Source organism: Temnothorax nylanderi, unplaced genomic scaffold (genome assembly GCF_030848795.1).
Source record: "Temnothorax nylanderi isolate EJ_2023f unplaced genomic scaffold, tnyl_v1.0 TNYL_tig0024_pilon, whole genome shotgun sequence".
Taxonomy (NCBI): Eukaryota; Metazoa; Arthropoda; class Insecta; order Hymenoptera; family Formicidae; genus Temnothorax; species Temnothorax nylanderi.
This window is the reverse complement of record NW_027249086.1, coordinates 754,999-768,888: the sequence shown is the minus strand read 5'-3', so window position 1 is coordinate 768,888 and position 13,890 is coordinate 754,999. Positions and strand designations below refer to the sequence as shown.

Sequence of the window (13,890 nt, the reverse complement as noted above, 5' to 3'; positions counted from 1 at the left end):
ATATAATTATTTAAAAAGTTTAAATACATAATTTTAACTTATTTCTCATATATACTTTTAATTTTTTATGTAATTATTTATATATCAAGAGTGTTCATGAAATTAGTAAATAAACACATTTATATTTTGTGGTACTTTAAAGTTGGAATTATTTTAGTATTTACATCTTACAAAATATCTTATAACATATCTTATAAAATAATGGAAATAGATATAAATCAAATAACAATATTGTAATAAATTATATAAAAAATATTTAATATCTCTCTCTTAAATACAAACAGTACAAACAAAGATATCATATCTATCTTGATTTTACATTCTCCAATTAATATAAATCAACATATTAATGGAAAATAAAATTCGTAAACTAATGGAAAATCTACAGTTAAAATCTAAAACACTTTGTTTATCAAACAATGATATTATGGATTATTTATTCTTTGTGGAATAACATGTTTGTTCGGGTCAAAGAAGGAAGTAATGTACATTAATTGTTTTTATTAATTAAATATTTAAGTCATAAATAAATTAAATAAAAAATTGTTTGATATGTTAGTATGTTTTCATTATCGGATACATCAAAGATGTATTACATGCGGTAACTAAATCATAAAACTTTTGAATTTGATAATCGAATATGATTCAGGTTGGAGGAACAACTTCCATTGCTCGTTGCCAGCCACCGTATCCACCACCAAATCCGCCACCACCACCACCACCACCTCCTCCATGATGTTCCGATGCAGTCGCATAGATCACTTCGTGACCTCCTCCGCTCGATGCAAGCTTTTTCAAGCCGATTATCGCGCTTAAAACTAGGGCCATTTTCGCCGTCAACAAAGCCGTACCAGCGATGAAAGCAATTTTCCCATAAGCTAGTTGCGCCATCATGCCTAAACAAATAATAGTTATTTCCATAAGCAAGATTAGAAGAATTGATTTTTTTCTACTAATTAATTTTACAGCTAGATATTTTATTCATTTCAAATATCAAAATAAGGAAACAGTTAAAATAAAAATCATTGTTTACACAGTAAAAAAATAGATTTTATTTATTGTGTTAGTAATCTTGTTTAAAAATATAGTTTAGTAGTTCATAACCTGAAGAAGCTTCACTAAGCTAATTGAACTTCTCGTCTTATTTATTATGTTTTTCTCAACTTTGACTTTAAAGTTATTTCTTCTATCAATTAGAATATTAATGTTTAGAATATTAATGTTTAATATTAATGTACAGGAAAACTTACCTGCTAACACGGCACCTGCTACTATTACATATCCGTAACCCTTATTCTTCTTTTTTCTTCCTGCAAATATTGCAAATATTTATTTGAATGTTAATAAATTCTTTCTCTTTTCAAAAAGCCTTTTTTTGTCAAATATTTACTGCAACAAATCGTACTTTATTTGTAAGAAATAACGTCGATTTATTAAGTATTACAGATTATAATTGTATTTTATAATTTACAGTGCGATGATTTAATTGAAAAGTGTATAAAACAAATTTTTACTAACGCAATTTATCAATAATATAATTTGTTACCTTCAAAAGCGTTGCCCGGTATTGTCAGTTTCACGCTTCTCGATGTCAAATACTGATGAAACTTGTTATCCAATTTCTGATCGAGACTTAATTCCGTGCCATTTTCAGACGTCATCGAGTCGTAACTTTTGGCGATAGATGCTGGATCTTTAGTAATTGAAATATAATCATTGATTTTATACACAGAATTATCTTGGATAGCCGAGTCGAGAATCTCCAAGGCACGTCGTTTGAAGCAATCGAAGGTGTTCTTCTCGTTTCTGCACCGTTCGAATAGACTCGTAAATTCACTTTTAGCAGTCACTAAATTGCAGAACACCGCGAGATGAAAGATATGTAAGATCCAAATCATTAAACGCCGTTTTTCCATCATCAAGCGATTGCGTGATTTACGCTAACTCGTCGATTCTACTTCTTCAGATATTTTCTAGCTGTCTCTAGCACAATGATCAGCTTCTCCTTCGTTACGTTTTAGTCTGTCCACTCTGCTCTCAGTATCTGGTCAGTCCGATAAATCCTACCGACTACTCGTTAGAATCTGGTTGCATTGTGACTTATATAAGTGTGCACCCATTAGCCTCTCCTACCAACGCATTAAGATTCTTGGTATACGCGCCCGTACTTGATCCACGCGCTGTTTAACGCTACACAACGGAAGGAAAGACCCCTCAACCAAAACAATGTCGTACAGCCCCGTAAGTAAGTATCCCTCTGACCTGCTTGTCAAACGAACCTTAAAACTCCGCCGCGCCAATCGTCGTTAATAACAACGCATCAAGAGTGGAATGCAGGTAAACAGACGATATTCTCCACCCATACATGATTATAAGTGCAAACCTCTGTATCGAGAAGCAGAAACAGTTGTAGATTTATCCATCAATTTGCATGCATGACTTACTTTACGTGTTACAGAATAATGTCATGCGGAAATGAGTTTTCTTTATTTTCAACGCCAGTTATTTCTTGGTATTGTTACTACATACATTGTCTAAGTTCAATATTAACATAAGATAATAGCTTTAGTATAGATTACTTGGAGAATTTTCTCATCTTGTTGCATTTAATATTTTTTAAATAAAATGCTTGACAATTAAAATTAAGCATTTTATTTTAGTAAAAGAAACAATAATTGTTAAAATTTAATTTCAATGTAGTTGAAACCTTTTATTATGGTAAGATAAGTGAAGTTTTAGTAATAAACTGGAAAGAGTAAGAGAGAGTTACTTCGTTACTTAATACACTGTCCCAGATAGCTAAATCTGTAGAGAACAGATTTTGAACGTCTACTGCAAATTTTGTCGATAGAATGTCAGTAGAAATATAACAGACTTTGCTAACAGAATATAATAGCAAATTGATTGCATAAATTGAGAGCAAGATTTGCCATTTAAATAATATATTCCATTTAAATGTTCACGAAATGACAGATTCTGTTCGATTTCTGCTGGCAATTTGCTGTCAGATTATATCGGCAGGATTTTCCGGCAAAACACGAGTTTAATGCGAATACAGATGATACCAGATCTGTTGCAATATCTGTTTATGAGCAAATCTACTGCCAATCTATTATCATACTACGAGCAGATTGTTTACTGGGGCGATGCTTTTGACCTAAAAAAAATATACATTTTATTAAAATATTGATGCATGATAAAGAAGAAAACATACATAAAGCATACATCAGGCATACATCAAACAAGTACACTGATTTCATTGTTAAATGATTATTGAGGCTCGAAATTATCAAATGTAAGGCTTATATAAGCAAAACAATATACTATGACTAATGAACATATCAAGAAACTCATTAATGTAGCATTTGATATACTTTTAATCCAGTACAGTTTACGATCCGTAACGAGCTACATTTGAAAAACAACTTGAAACTTGAAACAATTACAGTAATAGACTTGATTAACACTGTCCATTCAGTGTATTCAATTCTCGCAGTTCTTTCTTTCAAATGTAGGCTATTTGTCATCATACTAGCCAAGTTCCGCATCATCTCAAAAATTCCAATCAAATCAACATCGATTGTTATACGAGGCCAAGTATTCATTATCCACTTCACTCATTGTCACTTTAATGATATAGTACAAATAATTATTATCAAGAAGAAAGCGTATATACAAACGTAAAGTTTTGTCACGGTCTCATTACCAAATGGTACTGTCTCAACGATAATATTGTCATTTCTCGCAAAATAATACTTCCGTAAATGCCACTTTTCCCTATCTGTCAGAAATTCGCAAACCTGAACGAGCTCTCTTAATAAAAAGCTATCTGATCGATATTGCTTATTCTTAAAATGTTTAAATAATAATTCCATCGTACAATTAATTGGAAATCTTAATCTATTCTTAACATAGTGTGTATGTATATATATATCTTAATACTATTATACGTAGACATAAACTGATTAGTAACGTACAAGAAGCTACATGTGTAAAACAAAGAATAGTTAAACGATGATGGACATAGACGATAAACTTGTTTAAAAGCTTTTTTTCACCGAACGTACAACGTGCGATGCGCTTCCACCTTGATTGTTATACTTGACAGAGGATGCTATGAGCACGTGGTCGTATGTGTAGTTGCATGACCGTAAAGATACCGTGGTATTTTCCTTTACAAGCAAATGTGCGTTTCCCGGATGTAATCATCGCTGTTTTTGCGGACGGTAGTAACATAAGAGTGACGAAGAAAGAGAGACCTGGTACAGTTAGGCGACCGAAAGAAAGGACGACGCAATAATGGACTGAGACTAATGGGATCGCTAAGTGAAAACATCAGAATCTCAGTGACAATTCTTTATACTAATGGACAGATACTTGAAACTGAACTTGAAAGTAAACTCATAAATAAAAACATTATTACACAATCCAGACGAAGAAATGATAGTCGTTCTATCGGCATAAAATATCTCTTCTCTTTCGATCTATTAGGCTCGTTTCAACATTACGAATTGTACTGATAAAGATTGTGTATGATATAATAATGTAACGAAATAGAAAAAAAATTAATGTCAAAGATAAATAAAATTAAATAGGTACTATATTCTAATATTCTAATATTCTAATAAATTCTAATAAAAAAACTATACATTTCTTACTATGTTTATTTGCGACAGATTACTTAATATTGTTTAATAATATAGATTATGATAAATCAATATTAATAAGAAAATATTATCTAAGAAATTATTTACTGTAAATATTTAAGGATAAATATATATAGAAAAAATAAAACGCATCTTACTTAATTAAACTTTCATATCAAACTATCCATTTAATTATATGTATAATCAATTGATGCATATAACGAATATAAAAATTGTATAATTGTAATATTTGTACACGATACTGTAAAGAACTGTTGTTTTAAAAAATAACTCGTATTATTAAGATTTCTGAATTCTTAAGAATCTTGTCCCTAAATAACAAAAGTTGATAAAATATTTCTTATATTTTAGAATAATTAAATAAATTGTTGGAAAGACAGTAAACTAAACTTAAATCCGGAAGAAGTAAACATTCTTTGGTCATGATTTTATACTAATGATTTATTTAAATCTTTTATCGATATATTTTAAGCTATACTATCAATTAATTATTATGAGTCAAAAACAATATTCTTTACATTTTGTCTACTCTGTCCCGAATCGCTATTTCCATCGTAAACATTGACGACTTCCCTAATAACATGCTGATCATAAGGACTATAGTCATGCAGCGGTCTGTAAGGTCGCTGCGGAAAATGATGATCGTGATGGGTGTATACACCAGCAGGTGTCTCGTGTCCGTAAGCATGGAAGCCATTGAACGCGTTCGCCGAATAAGGAGGTGCTGCAGGTGCTCCGGAAAAGAACGTATTCCATCCTAAAAGACTGATCAGAAACAATGCCATCTTCGTCAATAAAAGAGCCTTCTTGGTCACGATTAACAGGAAACCGAACATAAGCGGGATCAGGGATGCCATATTGAATTTGAAACCCAATAGAAATGGCAGTAATATGTGTCTGGTCAACTGCCTTCCTGAAATGATAGAATTTGACCTTGAATTTACAACCGGTTCCGTTGCTTTGACCGTGCTGCCTACTGGAGGACGTTCTTGAAACCGGTTGGAACATCTTAGCCAGTACAAGAACCAGCATGAGGTTTGATTCCTCGCTAAGACAACGCGGGTAATTCTGCGTGTAACAAGCAACAATCTTTTGAAGTAAGCACTTTGTAATTTTATTCGTTTATGTAATCATTCTTTCATAATCAATTTGTAACAATCGCATGTAATACTTATATTACATTATTTGCACAATTTATTAATAAAGAACACATATGTGTACATATAAGAAATACTTGTAAAATTTACGATATTGAAAAAATGTTCTATCATAGGTTTTACAGTAGAGCAACAGTTGTATATGTATTTAAAACAAACTCTTTTTTATATTGTCCATAAATTGAAAGATGATCAAGCTTATCAAAGATAACTAAAGTCAATATGCGCGATTAATTTTGCAGAATCAATATTATAGCTTACCTGTACCAGTCTGCCTATCGCCGTAAGAAGCAGCTCTTTCATTAAGAACAAATTCCAGTATCCCGTTTCCGTTCAGCATTGGTCCGATGCGCATCTGTAATCCCGGATATATATTATCCAGATTCCACTTAATATTACGACGTTCCATCAATCTGGTAGCTGCTTTCACGACATTTCCAAAATCTTTCGGATCGTAGTCCAGATCCAGAAGATCTCTGCCGTAGCCCTCCGATCTGTCCAGTCGCATCTTTCCAAACTCCAAGCTCTCCTTGTCGTTTAAAGATTGCAAGGCACTTAGAATACCACGATTTACGCATTCGAATGTACCGTGTTCTTTCTTCGCGAGACATACACCGAAAGCTTCATTGAAGCTATAAGAATGTCCATCATCCAGAGTGATATGCTCCTTAGATTCCATAATCACTGTAAAACTCGTAGACACGAGAACAAGCAGACATAAATAACGGAGTTCGCTTTTCATCTTTGGATCACTGACTTTAATCGATCCTTCACGTCATACAAACGTGTTTAGATAAAATTGAACATCGGATTGATAAGACTCAAAATAAATTGAACAAAATTACGAAAGGTTTATGAAAACTTTCACGCAGTCTGTTTATTTTAATTTATTCCAAGATGGCAAGCACAAGAAATAGTCCACACTAGAAGATAACGGGCGCTTAAAGAAATTTTGGCTTCTAGCACGCTTTTCACATCTACAAACTGTCATAATTTTGTTTAAAAATTTTTTTTCAAAATTGTAACAGAATCCTATCGCACAGAGGAGATGCAGAGTAATGAAGTTCTCGTAAAATACTGTTCACGCTGTTCCTACGATCACCCACCTATATAGGCGACAAGGGGGCATTCACACACGACAGAACAATTGGTTTCACTCGGAGGATTTTACAAGTAGCGAAAGTATACTTCGTTTGTATTTCGTGCGCACGGCGCTTGGTCGATACACCGGATGCACTGAGAAGGGTAATTTCCTTTGGTCGAAGAATGGAGTGTCGGAAAGATCGTTATATAGTCAAATTGATGAGACAGGCCTGACAGCTGAGCAAGAAAAATTGGGAACGCAAGTAGCGCGGATATAATTGCCGAATTTGCGCAAATCTGGAACAAACGAGATCTAAGGATATCATCCACTTAAGACGTTCAGGCAAAGATATTGGATTGAGTTTTTGAATAGCATTTTTAAAAATCTTTCTCTTGTTTTTGGCATGATATTGTCTCTGTTAATTTTAAACGTCCTATTTCAACATTGTTTTTGACTCTGATGTAAAGTTATGTATATAAATCGCATATATTATATTATAGTTTATCGCTATATTATTATTTCAGGCATTCTTATATCAAAACAGTCTTATATTAGACGTAATTCGTATTAGTCGTAGTAAAGGATAATGGAACAAATATTTGAGGAAAATTAAAGTAGTCAACTTTTAATATTATACAAAAATTACAATTTATTTATAAATAATATGATAAGTTACATGATCCCAAAACGGGGTGATCGATATATAAATAATCATTGGATTAAATCTGGTGGTCTCGTGCGAGTACTGACTACGAGTCGTTCCGCATACGATAGACACGGAGGATTCTGAAAGGATACCGCACGAGTATGATCGAGAGGGCGCGACTTCTACCATTCTGACAGGATTCCACTATTCTGAGAGTCTTTTTTGAGATTCTCATAATCTCTGAGTGTGTAGCCTTTCGTCATTGTCAGTGAAGTGATAAGTTTCGTCGTCGAGATTTGCCGGAATATACATCGAACCACGGCGATCGTAGCATCCCTATCGATCGTCGACTGCGGCATCGTCGTCGGAGTCGTCGAGTCATGTACCGTTAAATCCAGTCCACACAAAATCCAGTAACCGTCCGTGTCTAACAGTCGTTTGCCCGTCCATACAGAATTGCGTTCAATATAGTCGTTCGTATGTCGTAAGACAAACGTCTTCGTTGTCGAGTTGAGCTTGTCCGCGGATCCCTGAGAAGATAAGCCACGCCACTCTCAAGGTGATCGTCGGATTAGAGACGATCACTTTGGCGAATGAAGGTAGAAAATTAGAAGGAAGAGAAGTTGTGCATAATTTTTAACTATTCGGTAGGTTTATAAGCCTTGTACGCGAGATCAGAACCGGCCGATGATCTCGCCCAGCCGTGATGGTCGTGGTGCACATCGTGTCCATAATCATGAACGGGATGAGCGACAACTTCGTAGCTCTGATTCTTGTAAGCGAGCAGTTTTTGCAGGCCGAGGATCAAGCTGATGATGAGAGCAATCTTGCCGACGATAAGGGCTTTGAAAGCTATCAAAGCCAAACCACCAAGAGCAATAGGGATAAGGGCAGCAGCTTTCAGTTTCAGGAGAAGAAGGATGGGCAACAGAGATTTGACGATCTTCTTCTTCTTTCCACGAGCTGAAACATAATTCCGAAACGTAAATCCTCCAATTTTTCTTGAAAGGCTATAATTTGTGACATATCCAAATTTCTTTCATTTATATATATTATATTAAATTTCCAAATGTTATACAAGCGACATGTTATCGCTGTCTAGAAAATATACGGAAATAACTTTAAAACTTCAAAGATATTCTTCTCTTTTTTTTATTTATTAAAAATCAGTTAAAATTAAATTTTACCTTCATCAAAAGAACGGGAAACGTCTTCGGGGAGGCTCAACTCAACAGTATGCGTGGATAAGAATTTGGAGGCTCTATCGACAATGGCCTGATCAATTGCGGCTTCTTTGGCTTCGGTCTCAGCAGGTAAAGTACTTTCAATGTCATTAAGAGACCTTGCATTGTCAGCTCGGCTGAAAAGAAAGAAACATGCTCTTATCACGATCGTTATATCTGCATAAACGCTTCGAGCTATCTTAATGTCCGTTAACAACTTTCTATGCTAATTTTACGACAACCGGACGTTGTAGAGTCAAATAGAATCAAGTAGCATTCAAGAGTTCATTGATTACAGAGTAATTAAGTGAGAATAAAGAATTGATTCTCTCAAATAGTTTATTGGACAATCAATTTACGAATTTTTCTCTTTTCGTCTCTTTTTCTTTCTCTAATTCTGATTATATTCAAAGTGAATTTGAATCTCAAAATTATCAAATATTACAAGTAATGAAATAATTAATCAAGCTAAGTTCGGTAATGAAACAGTGATATATATTTTTTATCTTATACTATGTAAATAATTTTATACACTTTAACTTAATACGAAAATACAATAGACGATATTTAAGAAATACGATATATTTTGGATATGACTTTACGCGTTCACTACACGAATCACCTGCTGCATTCTCACGTCCCAATTGCACTCAATGTCGACGACTATCATCGTAGGACATACCGATCACTATCTCGAGTAAATCCTGTCTCTCTTACCTATTCTTGGCCTCCTCGGTCTGCACGATCTTGAATCCATCAATGACTTCGATGTCGGCCGAGCGAGCGGCACGGTCGACGTAGCGCAGGGCCTTCATCTTGAGACACACCGCGATACTCGATTCCTCGGAACAGGAAGCGTACACGTCGAGGGCTTCCTCGAGGATCGAGGGTGGCGGTGCCGCCGCCGCCGGCGCGTCCTGTGACGCCGGTGCAGCGAGAGCGGATACCACGAAAAGTGCGCCGACTACCGCGAATTTGAACATTTTGACGGATTCTTCCGAACAGCGAGGGAAACACCAAATCTCGAGTTAATTACTCCAACTTCTCAAAACTTCTCTTCACTTCTTCTCCTTCTCTTCCTCGCGCTTCCTCGACGTTGCGACTTCGACTCCCTTTTTTTCTCGCACGTGAACGCTCGAACGAGTACGGCGATCGTATCGACACTGCCCGAAAGAATCACGATTGCTGCCTTTTATCCTCGTCGCGAAAGGGGCCCGCGTACGTTTTTGAAATTTTGATGGCCCCCACCGGATGGCCCCCGCCTGCCGCCGGGTTACAACCCATACGAGCTATTGGTTCTCCTCCAGGCGGTCGTTCCGTTTGTGTCGTATGCGTCTCTCGTTGACGCGCCTCCACACTGCTGGTCCTTCTCCACCGGCTCTCCTCTCCGTGTGCCTGTGTGCCTACTTAAGTCGTTTGTGTACACAACGGGTGTGTTGGTTGTCGACAAACCCGCCCCATACGTGTGCGTAATGCGCATACAGGCGCACATTCGCAAGAACGCGAGGGGAAGAGGACGAGGAAAAAAGGAGAGAGAGAGAGAGAGAGAGAGAGAGAGAGAGAGAGAGAAAACGAGAAAACGAGAGAAAGATGATGTGTACCTACGCACTGGCCTCTTCCTCCGAACCACCAAGATCGGACCACGATCGAATCGAGGGAGACATTTCGGCACGAGTCAAAGACACTGAACATACCGATACCAATGGTAGAAGGAATGCGGGTATCCTTTGGGAATTTAGATTAAAAACGAAGATAAGAAAGCGGACTTGTTCGACGTCGTCGCGCGTTATCATTCACCGGTGTGCCACTGATTGCGATTCTTATTGATTTAGCGATTTCGCGCTAGCCGCTATGCAAATAACTATGGAAATTTACGCGAGGCTACTCGCGAAGGAAAGATTTAGGTGTTACGTCCTGTTTTTTACCTGCTAAATGCAATGGTGAAGATACAGCAGCTGCGACAGGAATTGCCTACTTGTCAGAACTTTCAAAGAGACACATGTGCAATGTGCTATGCATTAAAGATGAATTATCTGCGGTAGCATAAGTTATTTGGCGTAGTCTTCTCTCCGGATGACTCTCGAGATGACTTGCCGAATTGAGTCACTTGTCATAATTAGTTTCTAGGACAGAATAAGGAGACTGTCCATATTCAATTTATTATCAAATTGTGTCTCTTTTGTGATCGTGCACTTCCACTTGCGTTTAAATAAAAAAAAGCGATTTGTTTTAGAATCTGCAATTAACCATATTTTTATTTCGAGAAATTTCGTGACACCATTTGCAAAAGATCTCATATTATGCTAATAGAGAAGTAGCAGTTATATTTGACCAAGCACTCGCGATAAGTTAGCTTATGATTTCGCTTTCGTCAAAGTATATTACACCGGATACTTCTATACTATCAAGTAGATGATACTTCGCTCGCGTACACCTCCACAACTTTCCAACGTGCTTATAACTTTATACGAGCCGATGATGGTCTTGCAATCGACAGTACAGACGTCGCGTCGCGCGATTCATTATTATTTGGAATTGTGATATCCCTAACGTTCCTCGATTGCCGAAGCTCCCTCGCGCTTCCCTGGAGTCACATTTTTTAGTATAATTTTATTTATATTTCCTAATAACATGTTTTGATTTTTACTGATAACAGTTACTTTTGGATTTTGTGTCTTGTGATCCTGCATTTCTCTCGATTCTCCACTGCACTCCGCTTATCCGCCTCCCCATTTGTCTTCTTTTCTTTGTCTTCTGTCCTATTCGTCGTATTAATCCTACGACTTAAACACATGATTTAAGGTCATCTTTTGGATGGTACCAATAAGATAACTAGTTAATGATCTTTGAAATTAATGTATTCCAGTGACTCTGTCGCACGGAACATTTAACGGTTTTTCAAATGGAATGTACGTGCACGCATCACTGTGGTTCGATCATGTGTGTGAGTTGGGCTCAAGCCAGAGGTTTCCTCCAGGAGGACAAGCCGCGCCTCGCCGCGTCTCGCCTCGCCTCGCCCCGCCTCGTCTCGCCTCGTCTCGCGTCACCGTGACCCGAAGGCTTCTTGTCTAGAAAAAAAAGATGGAAAAAGGGAGGAGACATACCCAAAAGTATTTCATCGCTGCCGGTATATCCGTGCACGAAGAATTCGGATGTACGGCTAACTTTCTCCGCGCTTCAAGTGTTCAAGTTCGAAGATGGTCAAGCGAATCTCTGCGATCGGTCGGTCCAGCTCACGTTCTCACGAAGTCATGAAATTCGTCTTATCGAAGAATTTGCCTACACGAAACGGTATTTTAACACACGACGAGCTATTTAAATGAATGATGTTAAATCTTCGTCTAAAAATCAAGTTTCCAATCATCACATTAGAATCTAAAAAATATCTAAAAGATATATAAAATCAAAACGTTTTTTAGAGCAACTTTTAAAGCATTCTTCAGATATTTTCTCTCCATATCATCTGTATTTAAAATATTTTACATTTTTTGGATGTCATATTTTAAATTTTAATTAGCATAAGTTTTTTAATGGATTGGATGGATTTACATGGAATTTGGACATAGATACATATATTATTTCAAGAATATATAAATATAAAAATCGAAAGAAATTTTAAATATCTAGTTTATAAAGATATATACAATTTAGGATAAATAATGTTGTAATGTAAAAACAATGTAAATATTAATTATTTCTATATATTTTATTGCTCTAAAATATTAATGCTCTTTTTCTTTCTCTCAGTTAACATTATTCGCGACCTCCTCGCGACGAAGCAGGATACATAATAATATACAATGGATCTCATGGAACTTTCACTTTGTTCTCGCAACTTTTTTTTCCCGCGTCTCGCACGAGAAACGTTTATTCTCCTTGCGCATTGGAGATTCCGTTGCTCTATCACAGTCAAATGTTCCCCGATTACGATCAGCAGACAAATCTGAAAGTTCCGCCGTTCATTGCGTTACACATCTGTATTATGTACAGCAAATTAACTTGTACATAGCATCGCGAGCTAAAACGCTAATCTGGATGGTACATCGAGCCGGGTGGCAGTCATGCGCACTCTTGGTGGTGGAACACTTTCCTCTCGACGCCGGCGAGAGTGAACTCGTCCGAAGATCGAGGTCAGGTCAAGGCCCCCACGAAGTGAAGCCTTCGTACCTGAGAGTTCTCGCTCTCCTGTTTGTCCTGCTTCTTCCCATGCCTCGTCCTATACCACCTATGCCTGTTCCGTCTGTTCGTTCGTGAGCTGATTACGAAACGTTCAAAACCATCGAAACGATAAAAGAACAATAAAATAGAATGATACCGCAATAAAAGAACGAAGAAAACGTTTTTTACTACATATGATGAAACTCGTTTCTTCGTTTATATCCATCGATTCTCGGAATCATTAGAGCGTATATCTTTTTTTTTTAGATATGATGATGCGAAAGATAAGTGAAACGTGTATAAAAGTACGTAATTTTGTGCAGTTATTATATGCGTTATATGTCGCTATGCGGGTTAGTAAAACCGTAGTATTGATCCGTCTTGCTTTCCTCCGTAGATACCGTTGGGAGCGCGAAGTGGGATATGGAAGAAAAAGAAAAAAAAAAAGATTCGCACCTTACACGCTGGAAGCACGCGTGAATGAACGAAACGAAAGTTGTCACCTTTCTTTCTCGCCTCTTTTCTTTCTCATTTGCACTTGCATGCGATTCTATAGTTTTTTGCCTAGCAATTAGCTCCTCTCTCTCTATGATTCATTTAGAGCAAACACGGTGGACTACTAAAAAAGGAATGAAGCCGCAGAGATGAATGAACGGGAGTTAGTCATTGGAATGATACACCCGCCGAGATGCTAACAGTAGGTAAGCAGATGAATGGTTAATAGCCACTTTGTAATAACAGCGCGCGCGATACCGCAAATACGGGTATTCTCCGCGCAGAGTTCTAATTTGTTTACTCGTCGCCGAAGAAAGTAGCGATATTAGTACTTTCACGAGAATAAATTTGTGCTTAATGTAAACTCAGTTAGTGCTAATTCCCGCGTATGACCTACATAGGGCACTCTTCTAGTCCGCTCTTCAACCTATTTTATATCGCTGTTCGGTACTAATGTTTG

At 36.8% G+C, this 13,890-nt stretch overlaps 3 protein-coding genes across 3 annotated transcripts; all 3 read right to left on the bottom strand.

Annotated features, from left to right (window-relative positions):
• Positions 1-381: 381 nt before the first annotated feature.
• LOC139769657 (uncharacterized) lies at positions 382-2,308 on the bottom strand. The gene is made up of 3 exons (XM_071700919.1): positions 1,547-2,308; positions 1,251-1,310; positions 382-896 (listed from the first exon to the last, which is right to left on the bottom strand). The coding sequence occupies exons 1-3, from the start codon at positions 1,917-1,919 to the stop codon at positions 646-648; spliced, it is 684 nt and encodes a 227-aa protein (XP_071557020.1). The 5' UTR covers positions 1,920-2,308; the 3' UTR covers positions 382-645.
• A 2,850-nt stretch (positions 2,309-5,158) lies between these two features.
• Positions 5,159-6,566, bottom strand: Osi10b (DUF1676 domain-containing protein Osi10b). Its single transcript, XM_071700932.1, has 2 exons — positions 6,086-6,566; positions 5,159-5,580 (listed from the first exon to the last, which is right to left on the bottom strand). The coding sequence occupies exons 1-2, from the start codon at positions 6,564-6,566 to the stop codon at positions 5,159-5,161; spliced, it is 903 nt and encodes a 300-aa protein (XP_071557033.1).
• Positions 6,567-7,539: 973 nt separating this feature from the next.
• Positions 7,540-10,468, bottom strand: Osi9 (DUF1676 domain-containing protein Osi9). The gene is made up of 3 exons (XM_071700917.1): positions 9,495-10,468; positions 8,742-8,914; positions 7,540-8,517 (listed from the first exon to the last, which is right to left on the bottom strand). Exons 1-3 carry the CDS (start codon positions 9,758-9,760, stop codon positions 8,195-8,197), a joined length of 762 nt encoding a protein of 253 aa, XP_071557018.1. The 5' UTR covers positions 9,761-10,468; the 3' UTR covers positions 7,540-8,194.
• Between the last annotated feature and the right edge of the window lie 3,422 nt (positions 10,469-13,890).